Source organism: Mixophyes fleayi, chromosome 7 (genome assembly GCF_038048845.1).
Source record: "Mixophyes fleayi isolate aMixFle1 chromosome 7, aMixFle1.hap1, whole genome shotgun sequence".
Lineage (NCBI taxonomy): Eukaryota > Metazoa > Chordata > Amphibia > Anura > Limnodynastidae > Mixophyes > Mixophyes fleayi.
The window spans coordinates 60,893,683-60,908,972 of record NC_134408.1 but is presented as its reverse complement, the minus strand read 5'-3'; the positions used below and the strand labels follow the sequence as shown (position 1 = coordinate 60,908,972).

Below are 15,290 nucleotides of genomic sequence, written 5' to 3'. Positions count from 1 at the left end.
TTCATGCCAGGCAAGTCAACGTGTATTAATCTTAGGAAGCTCTTCACTATCTTGCAGGTGCGGTCTCCTCCTTCAGGGACCGAAGTTCTTGTGTCCTTACACGCGCCCAAGGCATTTGACTCTGTGGAGTGGCCGTACCTGTGGGTGGTGCTATCCCACTTTGGGTTGGATCCAAAATTCATAAACAGGATTAAGCTTCTATACTCTCATTCAATAGCACGTGTGTGCATTAATGGTTGTCTCTCTCAGCCTTTTCAGTTGGAGCGGGGCACTAGACAGGGCTGCCCACTGTCCCCAGTGCTGTTTGCACTGGCAATAGAGCCTCTCACTTGTCTGATTCATCATGATAAACAAATTGCAGGACTTAAATCAGCGCACAGGGAGGATAAGGTGGCGTTATACGCCGACAATATGTAGCTGTTCCTTTCCGACCATGTTGTATTTTTAAGAACTCTTTTGCGAGTAGTTGACAGGTTTGAGGGCTTCTCCTGGTTAACAATCAATTGGGACAAATCCAGTGCGCTTCCATTAGGAATGCCCCATGACACCATTGAAAGATCCCCAATTGATCTGGACACCCAAATTCAAATATTTAGGTATTAGGATAACCAATACCCTTTCAGAATATGTACAATTGAACTTACAACCCCAAATCCCGCTTTCTGTCTCTAGCAGGATAAATTTGATTAAAATGGTGGTACAGACAAAATTTTTATATATACTCCAGCAATCACCCATATATATCCCACCCTCCATTTTTCGTAGTATAGACTAATAATTGGTCTCTCTGGTTTGGGGAGGGGGAAGACTAAGGTCAAGCTTAGCTCGCTGTGTAGGTCTAGATCCTCTGGTGACCTTGCGCTTCTTAACGGGAAATTATATTTTTTTGCCTCTCAGTTAGTCGATCTGAAGGCGTGGGTTTCGGATTCGGATTATCATGACCTACATTGGGGATTAGTGTGCCAATTCAATGCTAACCATTCGACTTTACAGTCACTGTTGTCGGGACAAATTAATTCACAGGCTTCCCTGCTGTTGATACAAGCAATTAAGATTTGGGCAATTAATAATAAAATGGTGGAATATACTGACACTAACCCATACATGCCCATTTGGGGGACGGAGACATTAAAGGAATTGGACACAGAGGAAGGGTCCAGGTGGTGGTCCCAGTATGGTATAAAGGTTCTTGGTCAATTATATGATGTGGATGTTCTCAAATCCTTAGATCAGTTGTCTAGGGAATTCTCCATACCCAGAACAATGTTTTTCTCTTATCTCCAACTGCGGCATGCTATAACAACACAACTTAAGGGGAAACCACCAGTAATTGTTATAGCGCCATTGAGAAAGCATTTACAGACCCTTGGCCACAAGGGTTTTATTTCACATATGTATTTACACATCCTTTATGAACCTACGTTGGATGACTTGGATGGTCTGAGAAACCAGTGGGAAATAGATATAGGTCCACTTACGGATAAGGACTGGGGGAATGTTCTAGATAGCCCTAGTGGATACACAACATCCTTAAAGTTCCAACAAATACAAGTTTTCATTTTACATAGGGCTTACCTGACCCCTATTAGATTGGCAAAATTTCACCCTGATAATACTCCTAATTGCCCGAAATGCAGCTCAGAAAATGGTCATTTTTGGCATCTGCTTTGGGAGTGTCTCCATATACAAACTTTCTGGCGTAGGGTCACTCATTGTATCCCAAAAAACGTAATTGAGGTTCCTCTTCGGTCACCATGTATATTTGGATTGCACTTCAAGAGAAAGGTTAACAAGCTTACACAACTTTATTTTTCTCAATTGTATATCTTAGCTAAAGTTAGCATAGCGAGACTCTGGCTGGCTCCAGAGAGCCCCGCGTTACAAATTTGGAAAGCATTTGTCAACACTACTATAGGGCATGAAAGGTTTGTGTATACCAGCAGGCAGGCCTTAAAGAATTTTGATGCTATATGGCATAGGTGACTTGAGTCTCCATACGCACTTGTTGCCCCGAGTCAATGGGTCCCGAGTGCCTAAGTCTACAGGTCCCCAGGTCAAATGTCACACACTTTGTGCCTTGCTTGCAGTGTCTAGTTGTGCCACTATAGCTCACGGGTAGATTATGCAGGCCTTCTTTTTGTATATGCATGTATTTTTATGTGTGGGCATTTTTTTATTCATGCTCTTCAACGAGTTTAGCACATATGTTGTAATTTTGCAATGTACGTATATGGAAAATCTTGGATTGAGTCATATTTGCGATTGTTTTTCTCTGTATGTTTTCTTTTGTTTTATTCTTATGTTTTTTGTATGTCTGTTTTTTTAAATATCAATAAAAATACTTGATTAAAAAAAAATACAAATAAGCTCATAGGAATTGCTATCACATAGGTTCATGACATAATATAATTAAATCATTTTGATATGGGTAACTGTACAGAAGAAATATTGGTTAGTTATATGTGCCAAGTATACAATGTATAAAAATGTAGATGTTAACAGTCTCTTTGGGATACCTATTGTCACTAATTACACAAAATAATAACACTGTATGTCTAATCAGATAATATAAGAGATTAAAAATAAAAAGTATAACAATTTAAAACAATGGTTTGCAGTGTCATACCCATTTGCATGTAAAGTGCATTTAAAAATACAAGTGCGTATGAGTCCAAATTGTCAGTGAAGGTAAAATACACCTGGATATGAAGATTAGTTCATACAGAAAACTTGCTTTATTTCAATTTGATTTGTTTTTTCTGGGAGGTCATGCACTGCTGCAATCATCATTATTGATGTGGAGCACAGTGGCACTTTACAAATCAATGAGGATCATGATGATGATAATAATTTTAAGTACTGGCTAAGTATTTCTTTAAAATAATAGATATTATATTTTTGTAGCCATTTAATGTAATTATATATACATAGTGAAGAGAATGGGAGCTGTATAAAGAGATATGTAAGAGAGAAGGGGGTAACCATGAAGGATTCAACCAACTCCAGTTACATATATTTGAAGATTACACTAGATGACTTAGATACCAAACAATGGTTCAAAGAGATGCCCACCCAGGACTGATGACTACAGCAGATAGTATTTTAACCAACATCTTCTATCAACATTCCTTAACAAAATGTTCCACCCAGGATTTTCTTCAGTTACACTTACAGTGGTCTGTCTTTTCTAGTTTGATTACCTGAATTTGTTGACTGTATACATTATACACTAGATTGCCAAATAATAATCATTCACTTACAGGTAGAATTGCAAACTAGAAACACTCAGTGGCTGTGAGTACAGAGGACATGGGCTTTCATTTAGAAATTGGATGAACACTTACACACATACTATGTGACTATGTTTTGGGGTTATGTAACAATGGGTATATATTTTATCTTTTATTGATTTGCATCTTACACCCTTTAAAATGTACTTCAGCCAGAAGATTATACACAGACTGATTCTAAGAGCAGTCCTCGACTTTCAAGAGCGAGCTTCCTTTTTGGACAAATTTTTCAGGTAATTTCTTTTAATGCATTCTAGTACATAATTATGTTACAGATATTTTTTAGGTTTAAAAGTAGTTTTATTCATCAAGAATTTCTAATGAACTTTTAAATCAAGGACATTTGGATGTTTAGAATACATGGATGCAATGCACATTTACAGTCAGTAAGCTTAATACCAAAGCCGTATATAAAGCACAAGTGTAAACATAGGGCACCACCTTCTCATGTTGTGAACCTCTGAGAGTCAGGAAATTATACCCACTATTTGTCTGCTGTGTGTCTATTATCATTCCATTTACCCTAAGCATAAAATATAAGTGGAACCAGCCAGGCTAAGGCTTCATTACATAAGGATGTAAAAGTATATTTCCACTTTCACAGAGATTTTGTTTTTCTTTATGTATTTGACAGTGTACTGCATTTATGTGTCATGCTCTTTAGAATACTTTATACCTTCCCAAAAATGATCACAGACATATTTAATGTAATACAAATAGCTAAATATTTAATAAATCATGCAGTTTTGTAATACATAGTGAATGTAAAGAAAATGTACATTGATATGTTCAGTGTGGAGGATATGGGGACTGGCGAATGTAAATGGAGATTATTTATCTGTTATTGAAAAAAAATATAATAAATTGTTTTATTTTCAGTTTGTCAACCGGTCTGAGAATAAGTACAAAAGGATGAACAGCAATGAACGTCTGCGTATGGTTTCCTCTAACTCACCTTCTATTGAGACTATTAAACTTCTATTAGACAAGCAAGATGGTAGGAATTATTATTTAATATTGTTTGTCGCAAAGTGTTTCCGGAACGTCAGAAATTGCTGCTCATTTTCCCTCGCACCCCATAGAGGGAAAAGGAGCAGAGATTTTTACAGTAATTGCCAGCAATGTCCACGCACCACATCACCGGCAATTGAATCACCCCCTAACTGTCACTGTGCTATACCATCTAGAGTAGGCCTGGCCAACCTGTGACTCTCCAGGTGTTGTGAAACTACAAGTCCCAGCATGCTTTGCCAGATATCTGGCTGTGTACTGACAAAGCATGCTGGGGCTTGTAGTTTCACAACACTTGGAGAGCCACAGGTTAGCAGACCTGTACTAGCATTAATAGGCTTTCCATTGCACTGTAATGTGCAAATACTCTGCAACTTTACAAATACCATTAGGAAAATTGAACGCAATGAAGGCAAAAAGCCAATGGTTATAATAACACTAGAAACAATGCTTTCTACAGTCAGACCACATTTTCATATTTGTTACAAACGTTGAGAACACATGTACAAGGCACTAAACAATGCCAGTGTGTATGAAGTCTAAGATAGCTCTTTGTAATAAAAGGAGAAACAAGAAGCATTTGGTAAAACAAACCTACTCCTGCAGCCCTGTAGAATACTATGTCCTTAGATAACAATGCAACTGAAAATAACAATATAACTATTATTAAAGATAATGTATGCTCATAGTTTATCCTCACATGCAGATAAAATATATAAATATTAAATAGCATAATATAAAATGTTAAAATATTATTGCTAAGAGAAAATCTGTATATTAACCAAAACAAAATGAACATATAAGGACATGGAAAGGAGAAGCAATAAATTGCAATCATCTTAAACAATTAAGTATATACTATGATTCTGTTCACTAAAACTGAATCGAATATCCGTAATGTTATCCACTTCTCCTCTTTGCTAACATATTTGCAAGGTTTCTATTACACATTAGTGGGAGCTGGGCTACAAATGGACAGACCAATTTTACTTAAAAGCATTTTTATATTCTATTGAATCTGTTATATGTTTCTTCTAGAGGTGGATCCTGATAACGACATCAGAAAGAGCCTCAACCTGGTGCCATACAGTTTGGTACAACCGATTCACAGTGAGAAAAGGAAACCTGTTCTCTTTGCACCTAGCATACTGGCCAAAACTATTATTCAAAAATTGCTAAACTCTTCTGGTGCTTTGGAGTTTAATACATGTAAACCAGGTACGTAAGTGAAAATGTAAAGATTGTAGTAGAACAATATTTATAATCATCTATTACAGTGGTAATTGCAAGTAACATTATGCTAATTGGGATGAGTTTAATCTTATTTACCAAAATTAATAATTGAGAGACAACAGTGGGTCAGACCATTTCAGAAGAGATTTGGAAAATCTGTCTCTTCAGCATCTATTAGTCATTAACAAATACAAACATCACAAGAAGTCACATCACATTGACAGATATGGGGGAAGTACCATAAACCACAGCACATGTGGTTAGAAGAACAAAATGTAATCTTATAGTTTTCTGTTGATACCACGGAGAGATTTTTAGAAACATTTCATACATTGAAATCAGGTTTGTAATTCCTGTTACTGGTGAAAAATGTATGTTTATGATTTGCTTTATGCATTTGCATTTTTGGATCTGTGGTAAACATTCTGCAAAGTTTTATGGTACCAGCATATGTGAGAAAATACAAATATATATTATTTAAGCTAATTATAACTAAATTATTTAATTTATAACATATATTTCTTATTTTATTATGATTTAGTTAATATGTAGAATGATTAAATGATGTGTAAAAACATAAAGAAATGCCATTTTCTATTAAATGTAGACTTTTTATAGAAGTTCTAGCTTTAAAAGTTTAAGTGAAGTAGACGTCACTCTTCCTATCAAAGCTTCCTTAAAAAAAAAAAAAAAAATGACTGGCTAGAAAACTTTCCTTGGAAAACCTATTAAAATTCAAAATATGCCTTCACTTAATGGTTTATTTAATTACCTTAGGCATTTTACCATTATTAACTTTAATCATTTCCTTTTTATATTTATTTAATGATCCCTCATATGTTCTCATCATAATTTACAATGTCTACATCATGAACTTCTTGTGATAGGTGAGTAAAGCTGGCCACACGCTGTGATATAGACAACAATATCAGGCGAATGGTTCCATAGTGTGACCCCATAATGAGACCATTAATCAATGAAAATCATTTAGACTATTATAACAACCTGTGTGTGATCATGATCCACCTCCACTAACGGACTGCAGTGGAGCTGGAAAATATATGGCTGCTTAGCCCTGTATATGGTCATAGTCTCATCCAATATGATCACCCACTTTGGTTGGCTAATTTGGACATATTGATCCAGTCACTCGGTGCCCAAGCTGAGCAGCAGAATGCATCAGCAGGGTGTAGTCAGCATTAAAAAAAAAAACCCAAGCTACACACACACGATCCAACTTTGGTTAGTCAATTTGAGGAAGTTGACACAAAATTAAAATCCAATGCTGTAGGACCAGTGTTGAGGATGTTGTTGAAATTAGGTTGAACAATGCCTCCGTCACCATGTGGGCAAAGGTCAACATTTAAATTGAAATGCAGTCACTAATGTAAAGCAGTTTAAACCTTTTTTTTTGGTCCAGCATCTGAAATGAAACAATATGAATGGCCAAATCAGTGTAATTTGACCATTCATATCGGTGGCCAAATTGCTTTCTAATCTTGTCGTTTGGAGGTAATGGTAAATGACCAGATGAAAATGTGCAGGTACCATTATGTAATTAAACGTAAAACATATTTGTGTGAAGATGAAAATATTACATGCTGTTGTATAAGTATACTGGATGTAACTGAAGAAGTTGGGGCTCCCACATAATCTGGAAAATTTGAAGTGATTATATTTCTAGACTTCAAATTACCAAACTAACAAGATTTAGCAAAAATAAAATCCTATAACCATTGTACAGCAATTGCCACTCCCCAAAAGCATAGGTGGTGGTTTGTATGAGTTGAGCTAAGTTTGAGTTTCACACAGTGGAAAGCAATTATAATATTGTAAAGACCTTTTGACCCTTTATTATTAAGACAAATTTCCAAATACTTCTTATCCTAGATATTGCAACGAAGGAAGCATTTCAAAAGAAACAGAAATCGGAGACAATTATCTACTCAAGAGAGAGAAATCCAAATTCGTACGAGTGTATTACACCTGCTAATGTTGAGTCTGTTATTTTTAAGGTACAAAAAATATCTTATTAGACCTATAGAATAAAGAGAGTGTTAAACTTTTGTAATTGAACCTTTTGTATACACTACTTGTTGTGGCAGGATGGGCTTTCTCTACCACTTCAATGAAGGGTTGGTGTTTACAAATTTTTCTTTGGGTTCTTCTTACTGCCAGTAACCTACTGTCACTAACCACTCCAAGATTTTCTACTGCCACTCATTGATTTCAAGTGTTATTGTGGTACCCCCGGGTGTACTAGAATAATTGCTGCAACCCCTAGGCTCTTTCATCATCACCTGAAACCATTTACTTCTGCATGGTTTGTGTAACTGCTGTTGAGCTGGTGACTGTGGCTTAATCCTGCTGATGACTCACTTTGAATTAGGACTGCAGGGTAGTGAATGGAGTGTCAACACTGGGTTCAACACAGGGTAACCAAGGGATGTTAGAGAGTGCATATATTTATACAGCAGGTATTCTGACTGAGCAATATTGTCTAATAAACTCTTTTTGCTGACCCAGATGGGCAGTGCAGTGTGTCGAGACACATTGTACATGTTACCTGATCAGCTGAACTTGTTCAATTTAGACTCCCATGTGCCCAGAGTGCTTTCATATCCAGCATCCACCAAACATTTCATCTACCCCTTGTTACAGACCATTGTCTGTAGCTTGGAGTTCTATGACATACCAAACCAGACAGCCAACACCTAAAACAGACATTAAACTATCCTCTCCTGCCTCAACTACTGTAACCTCATCCTAGCTATCATCTCCCTACTTCAGTACTTGGGTGAGAGTCCTCTCTTACTGCACCACAACCACTGCGTCACTCTACAAATATCTACACTGGCTCCCAATATCTACCAAAATACAATTCAAATTACTCACCGACAAAGCATTCAACAACACAATCCCATTACACTTCTCAAACCTGATCTCGAAATACTCTCCCTCAATTCCACTTTGACCTGAACCTTGCCTCCTCCATTATAACAGTTTCTTTTTCCTGCTTACAATATTTCTCCTGTTATGCTGCTCACCTATGGAATTCCCTACCACACATGAACAGTTAGACCTGGCCCTTTAAATCTTGAAATGCTCTTGAAAGTCTCTATATTAAAGCCTTCCCTACTCTGACACTGGTCCATCCTTGTTACTTTTCCAGTTTCCACTCTGAGACCTACTTACTCCTCTTGCCTCAGCTGTTTTTTTTTTACCACCAGATGGAAAGCTCTCATAAGCAGGGGGTCTCCCTACCCATTGTTTTCACATCTGCATTTATTTTGTGTATCTTGTATGCCCATTTCATGTATGCTCTGCCTTCCCTCTGCGGAGCACTGTGGCACCCTAAAAAATCAATGACAAAAAAAATTATAGCTCAATTTTCTCCAAGAGTATGTTAATGTGGTTGTATAATAGCCCTGCCTTAAATGCAAAGGACTAAGTTGTCAGAAATGAAATTTGTGGATTGAATGTAGAGAATTGGTGAAAATCTAATGGTGAATGACTGTGTACGATGTTAAAAGCTATAGGTAGGACATTGTACATGGGTAATGTATTCATGAAGTTTTTTTGGGGTTTTCTTAGAATAAACACTGTTTGCTGGAAATTGGACTGGAATGTACAAAGGACTTAATCAAAGCCAAAATCTATCCTATCATTCTTTTCGTCAAAATTTCTGAGAAAAATATAAAAAGATTCAGGTAATGTATGATTATTAATCTTGGTCTACAGATTAAAATGTTTCAATAAGCAGTAAATAAAACAATGCTAAATTCATGAGTAGGTCTTTGAGCCAGCTAGCATTTTTGATGAGCCAGATAAATTAGAATTAAATAATTGATGCTCACATAGAAATATATACATGTTAACAGAAAAAGTCCAATGTTATCTTTAAATTAGGAATGAATTGAATCCAGGATTAGTGATTAAGGCAAAATTCAGGTTTGTCCTAATCCATAGGATTCAGCCAACCAAATGCAAATGCTGACAAACTGGTGCACAGGACACTGGAGCTTAAATTATAGCTATAATTTATCTAGTGCTTAATTTTAATATGTAAATTATGGTATAGATCTGGCTAAATCTGATTGGAGAATTTTATATTCAGCTGCATCCTATAATATGGATTCTAAAATAATTACATGTACCATTCTCAAATACATGTGTTAGCTCTTTATTTTAAGATAGTAATTTTTGGGAAATTTACTCTTCTAGGTGGCAGTAAAGAGGAGGTCTCTAACTTAGATTTCCATTATTACTACCTTTCTGAACTGAATTTCTTTAAAAAAAAAAAAAAAGAAAAAAAAAGTCCAACCTCATTTGAAATTCACATAAATTTTTGCTCACTGCATATAGACCCCTTTCTTTGTGATAGGTATACTTAATTCCTGAAAGTGCCTGTATTGTAAACTAACAACCAGGAAGTGGGATTCTGTCAGCCTTCCCCTGGGAGCTGTGGACCCTGGAAGGCTGGTAGTGATATCAGAAGCATATAAGATAGTGTAAATGGATCCACAATCTAACTGAAATTCAGTTATGTTACCACTGTATCTATTGTACGGGCAATTCTTCCTGGACACAGTGTAAGAGGGGGGACATGTTAAGGTGTCAAACCTATTTAATACAGTCATGTTGGTACAATAGAATGACTGCATTGCATACGTTTGGTGGTCTTAATGGCATTATTCAGATACTGGTGGGGATCTAACAGAGGGATCCCCACCTTCTTGCTACCAAAGGTAGGTGGGTCAAATAATAGGGGAAAGTATGTTTATATCTAAACATCCTTTTAGTTCTGGCAGGTATGGAACCTTTTACATGTATATGTGAATGCTGCAAGACAACTTTTGTAATAATTTGTGTTATACATGCATCCTTTTGATGGGAAGATCTGCAAAAATGAGAGATCATTTTTCAGAACAAGATATTTAAATGTACTTCAATGGGTAAACAGAGCACATTTATGGGGGATATCCTAGGCTAGTTGGCAGGAGCTAGAGATAATCCCCAAGGTAGGTAGGATTTGATGTATACAGTCACGGCCAAAGGTTTTGAGAATGACACAAATATTTTCCACAAAGTCTGCTGCCTCAGTGTTTATGATGGCAACTTGCATATTTTCCCGGGCACCACCAGGGGAGAGCTTGCTCAGGAATGGCAGCAGGCAGGTGTGAGTGCATCTGCATGCACAGTGAGGCGAAGACTTTTGGAGTATGGCCTGGTGTCAAGGCCAAGCAGGCCAGCAAAGAAGCGACTTCTCTCCAGGAAAACCATCAGGCACTGATTGATATTCTGCAAAAGGTGCAGAGATTGGACCGCTGAGGACTGGGGTAAAGTAATTTTCTCTGATAAATCCCCTGTCAGATTGTTTGGGGCATCTGGAAAAACGCTTATCCGGAGAAGAAAAGGTGAGCGCTACCATCAGTCCTGTGTCATGCCAACAGTAAAGCATCCTGAGACCCTTCATGTGTGGGGTTACTTCTCACCCAATGGAGTGGGCTCACTCTCAATTTTACCTAAGAATACAGCCATGAATAAAGAATGGTACCAAACATTCCTCAAAGAGCAACTTCTCCCAACCATCCAAGAACAGTTTGGTGACAAACAATGCCTTTTCCAGCATGATGGAGCACCTTGCCATAAGGCAAAAGTGATAACTAAGTGGTTTGGGGATCAAAACATCAACATTTTGGGTCCATGGCCAGGAAACTCCCCAGACATTAATCCCATTGAGAACTTGTAGTCCATCCTCAAGAGGTAGGTGGACAAACAAAAACCCACAAATTCTGACAAACTCCAAGCATTGATTAGGCAAGAATTGGTGGCTATCAGTCAGTATGTGGGCCAAAAGTTGAGTGACAGTATGCCATGGCCAATTGCAGAGGTCTTCAAAAAGAAGGGTTAACATTGCAAATATTGACTCTTTGCATAAACTTAATGTAATTGTCAATAAAAGCCTGACACTTCAGATATAAGTGTTTGACTGAACAATATTTCTTTTTTCATGAGACATAATGAAAGTTGAAATTAACGGAGGTGAGATGTTCCTAAAGTAGCAGAATTTTGAAGTGACATCATGACCATTCCGTTTCATGCATTCCCCGTAAAAGTTTGTGCAGTGTGTTTTATGGGGATAATTCCAAAAAAGCAATGTAGGAGCCATGTATGAGGTAGTAGGACAAAAATATGTATTTGCTCATAATTAAATTTGCTTTTGGGCTCCATGTTTTTTTTGTTGCGCAAATGGCCCCAATAGCATTATATTAAGTACACACTGCTAATAAAATTAAAGTGGACATCTCCCTAGAACATAATTTACATTTGGTACAGCTTTAATTCCTCTCCATAGACAGACATACCTTGAAGGATTAAGGAGATCCCTTCACCACGTAAACATTTTGTTTGAGGGATGGGATATTCAAACGACCTAGCACTGGCGAAAGTTGCACATATATAAAGGCATCCTGATTTTGCTTGGTGCCACAGGGCTCGTTAATCATGCAAGATAATCAGAAATTTAGTCCAATGTAGAGGTCCCTTTGACTCATGCACATGCAATTATGTTGCAAGTAAATAACGCACAAATTTATGAGCATGTAAACTAAAGTTGTTGTTTTTTTTAAAACTTATTTTCAATATATGAAACCCAGATATTCATTTACTGCCAGGATTCTATAAATGATGGCCAACTGTACAGTAATTTGAGAGAAAAATTAAAACATTTAAATTTATGATCGGGCTGAAATGCAAAAGTCTCATTTGTGGGTGGGCCATAACATGTTCATCGTAGGTTTGGATATATGTATACACAGACCCCAAAACAAGGTATATATAGATACGCAGTACTGTGTAAGAAAGCAGTCGAAGCTATAAAATAACTTCAATATTGTACTTCTGTTGTTACTAAGTAAACTGTAAAAATTTAAATCTGATTTGATTCTCCTACTGCAGAAGGCTGCTGTCAAGGCAGGAAAATGAAGAGGAGCTTCTACGTGCGTGTCGGCAGAAGGAGAAGGAACTAGAAGCTCTCCCTTGTCTCTATGCAACAGTAGAAGCAGATGCGTGGAACACCATCGATGACTTTATTCGTGTAATCAAGGAAAGAATTGCGGAAGAACAAAGGAAAACAATCTGGATAGAGGATCCTCTCTTTTAAAGCAATCCATATTTTTATATTGAATATAAAAAAGGAAAAAAAATGTAATTTCTCAATTTGTGGCTTTTCAGTGTGGCTGAAAAGTCAAATAAAATGGTCTGCGGTGAAAAAGTAGGAAAAAACAGCACGGGAAGTCTAAATTGTATAGGTATATTATTGTCCAGTTTGCATTACATATATTTTATTGAATATTTTGTATTTGTATTATTATTTTGTTGCTAGAAACAGACATATAGAGTAAAGGAAGAAATCTAGACATGTAAAATATTTAATTTTGTAAAAAAAATAAAAATATAGAAAAAATTTTTTCTCCAAAATAAAAAGCATTACTATTGTTTCATTAAATGACTTGTTACATGGAACAGTGTTTTTCTCTCTGCCTTGCATGCGTTGCTATTTTCCTAAAAAACATAAACATAAGGGACTCTAATAAAAATGGACATGTGTGTAATATTTCTATACTCATATTAGAGTTGCACAGTCCCCGATGACCGGTCCTATCAACACTCCTGGCCAACAGTAAACTACTATATGTATCATACCAACTTGTATGCCATCTATAAAAGGATTGCATTTCCTTATTTCCTGAATGCTTAGTAATTGGTACTTACAACTAGAGATGCTCACTGACCCCCAAGTTTTGGTTTTGGATCTGGATTAGCTTCGGGTTTTGGCAAAACCACCCTTGTGTGTTTTGGTTTTGGATCTGTATTATTTTAGAAAAATTTCTAAAATCCCATCATTTTGCTCTTTTTTGATCCTACATTATTATTAACCTCACTAACACTAATTTCAAGTAATTTGCAGTCAGTTTTGACCAGCTCACATTATTATTTTCATACACTTTTGGACCAATACTGCAGCGATTTGGCTGGGTGGTAAGCGACAGAGCAATGACTCAAGCACACGGCAGTTCCTAGCACATCTAGGACACATTGGCACACAGCAGTGGCAGAAAAGAAAAGTGGTGCAAGATGGAATTGTCCTTGGATCATGAAATCAGTTATGGTTCATTTGATCGCTCCACCCGTTCCTTGGATAACTGGGGCAATTCTACAACTAATACATGGACAGAGTGAAGCAGGTGGTCATGTACAAGGAGACCCTCAAAGGTGGGAAAGGGATCCCGGATACAAGTGGGACAATTCCTTCCCTTACAACTGGACTACACCTTGGTTTTACCTGGATGTTGCACAATTTGTGAGTGAGCACCATCTGGAGGGACTTAAACCAGATGTTTGGGAGCTAAAAACTGTCCACAAGCTCATCAGAGCTAAAGATCCACAGCCTACTAAGAGACTATAACACCATTGACAGTCCAGAGGAAGATGATTAATTTTCTGTCTCCTGCTTCTCCTTCTCCCCCTATGTGTGTTTATTCAATATAACTGTTGAATTTGCCTGCAAATTCAGAAGACAAGTCAATGACTCTTAGCAATGGAGCACTCATCTTTGGGTGTATATTAGACCCTACACTTAGTAGTGCAAATTCAGAAAAAAGAGAGTGCAAGGACTTGTATATTTATAATTTGTATTTCAGCAATGACCAATTCAGTAATGGAGTTTTCTCTAACATTGCTACCACCCTCCTCTTTCTCTTCTATCACTTTGCCTGCCAAACTGCTCTATACTTTGTCCTACCCCTTCTCTGTACCTCTCTCAAATGGCTCTAGCTTGCCATGGAGGGTGGTATTTATAGATTCCAAAACTCGCGAGATCCGACGCTGTCACAATGACGTTTTGCCTCGTTTTGGAATACGAATAGGTGCGGGTTCGGTTTTCACAAAACCGAGCCCACCCATCTCTACTTACAACACACTGCTTGTTCACATACTGAATAGTATATATATGACCCTCATTAGTTTGAAATTAAAAGCTAGGGCTCCCATATGACCTATAGTTTTCTCAAACCATAAGTCCACCCCTTACTTCCTTTTAGATCCCAAATAGGCTAAAGTAATTTTAGGAGCCTATTCATTTGGCTGTTCATTTTAGTTGATCAGGAATTGAAATTATGAATACAACAGGTATTAAGACTGAAGCGGGTGTACAAAGTCAACACACTTGCGTACAAAGGACCATTGCAAGTCCACATTTTTTTCGGTTCATTTTGTAAATAATCTTAACATAGACTGTCAATAATACAATCAGGAATGTTTTCTTTTTGAGAACCACTTAAACATGGGATTAATCACTAATATATCAAGTATTACACTGTATCTAGTATGGGGCATGGAGTAACATGCCGATTCTATGACTTTAGTAGCTATACAGCCAGTGCCCACTTTATTAGGTACACCTGCTCGTTAATACAAATATTCGATCAGTCAATCATGCGGCAACAACTTGATGCAGACATGGTCAAGAGGTTCAGGTGTTGTACAAACCAAACGAATTAGTTTGAATTGGTTTTGTTGTGCAAAACAAATGTTATCCAAGTGACTTTGACAGTGGAATGATTGTTAGTGTCAGACAGGGTGGGCTAAGCATCTCAAAAACTGCTGCACTCTTGGGTTTTTCTCAAGCAGTCTATAGAATTTACAGAAAATAATGTGTAAAACCAAAACACATCCAGTGAGTTGCAATTCTGT

The 15,290-nt window shown here is 37.1% G+C and overlaps 1 protein-coding gene across 2 annotated transcripts in view; it reads left to right on the top strand.

Annotated features, from left to right (window-relative positions):
• The window catches only part of CARD11 (caspase recruitment domain family member 11), a 119,525-nt gene extending 106,481 nt beyond the window's left edge, over positions 1–13,044 (top strand). For both annotated transcript variants that reach the window (XM_075179899.1, XM_075179898.1), the window contains exons 19-24: positions 3,443–3,523; positions 4,170–4,287; positions 5,340–5,519; positions 7,425–7,549; positions 9,129–9,244; positions 12,495–13,044. In XM_075179899.1, coding sequence (XP_075036000.1) covers positions 3,443–3,523; positions 4,170–4,287; positions 5,340–5,519; positions 7,425–7,549; positions 9,129–9,244; positions 12,495–12,699 — 825 coding nt within the window. In that variant the 3' untranslated portion in view covers positions 12,700–13,044. The remainder of the gene's footprint in view (positions 1–3,442; positions 3,524–4,169; positions 4,288–5,339; positions 5,520–7,424; positions 7,550–9,128; positions 9,245–12,494) is intronic.
• Positions 13,045–15,290: the final 2,246 nt, after the last annotated feature.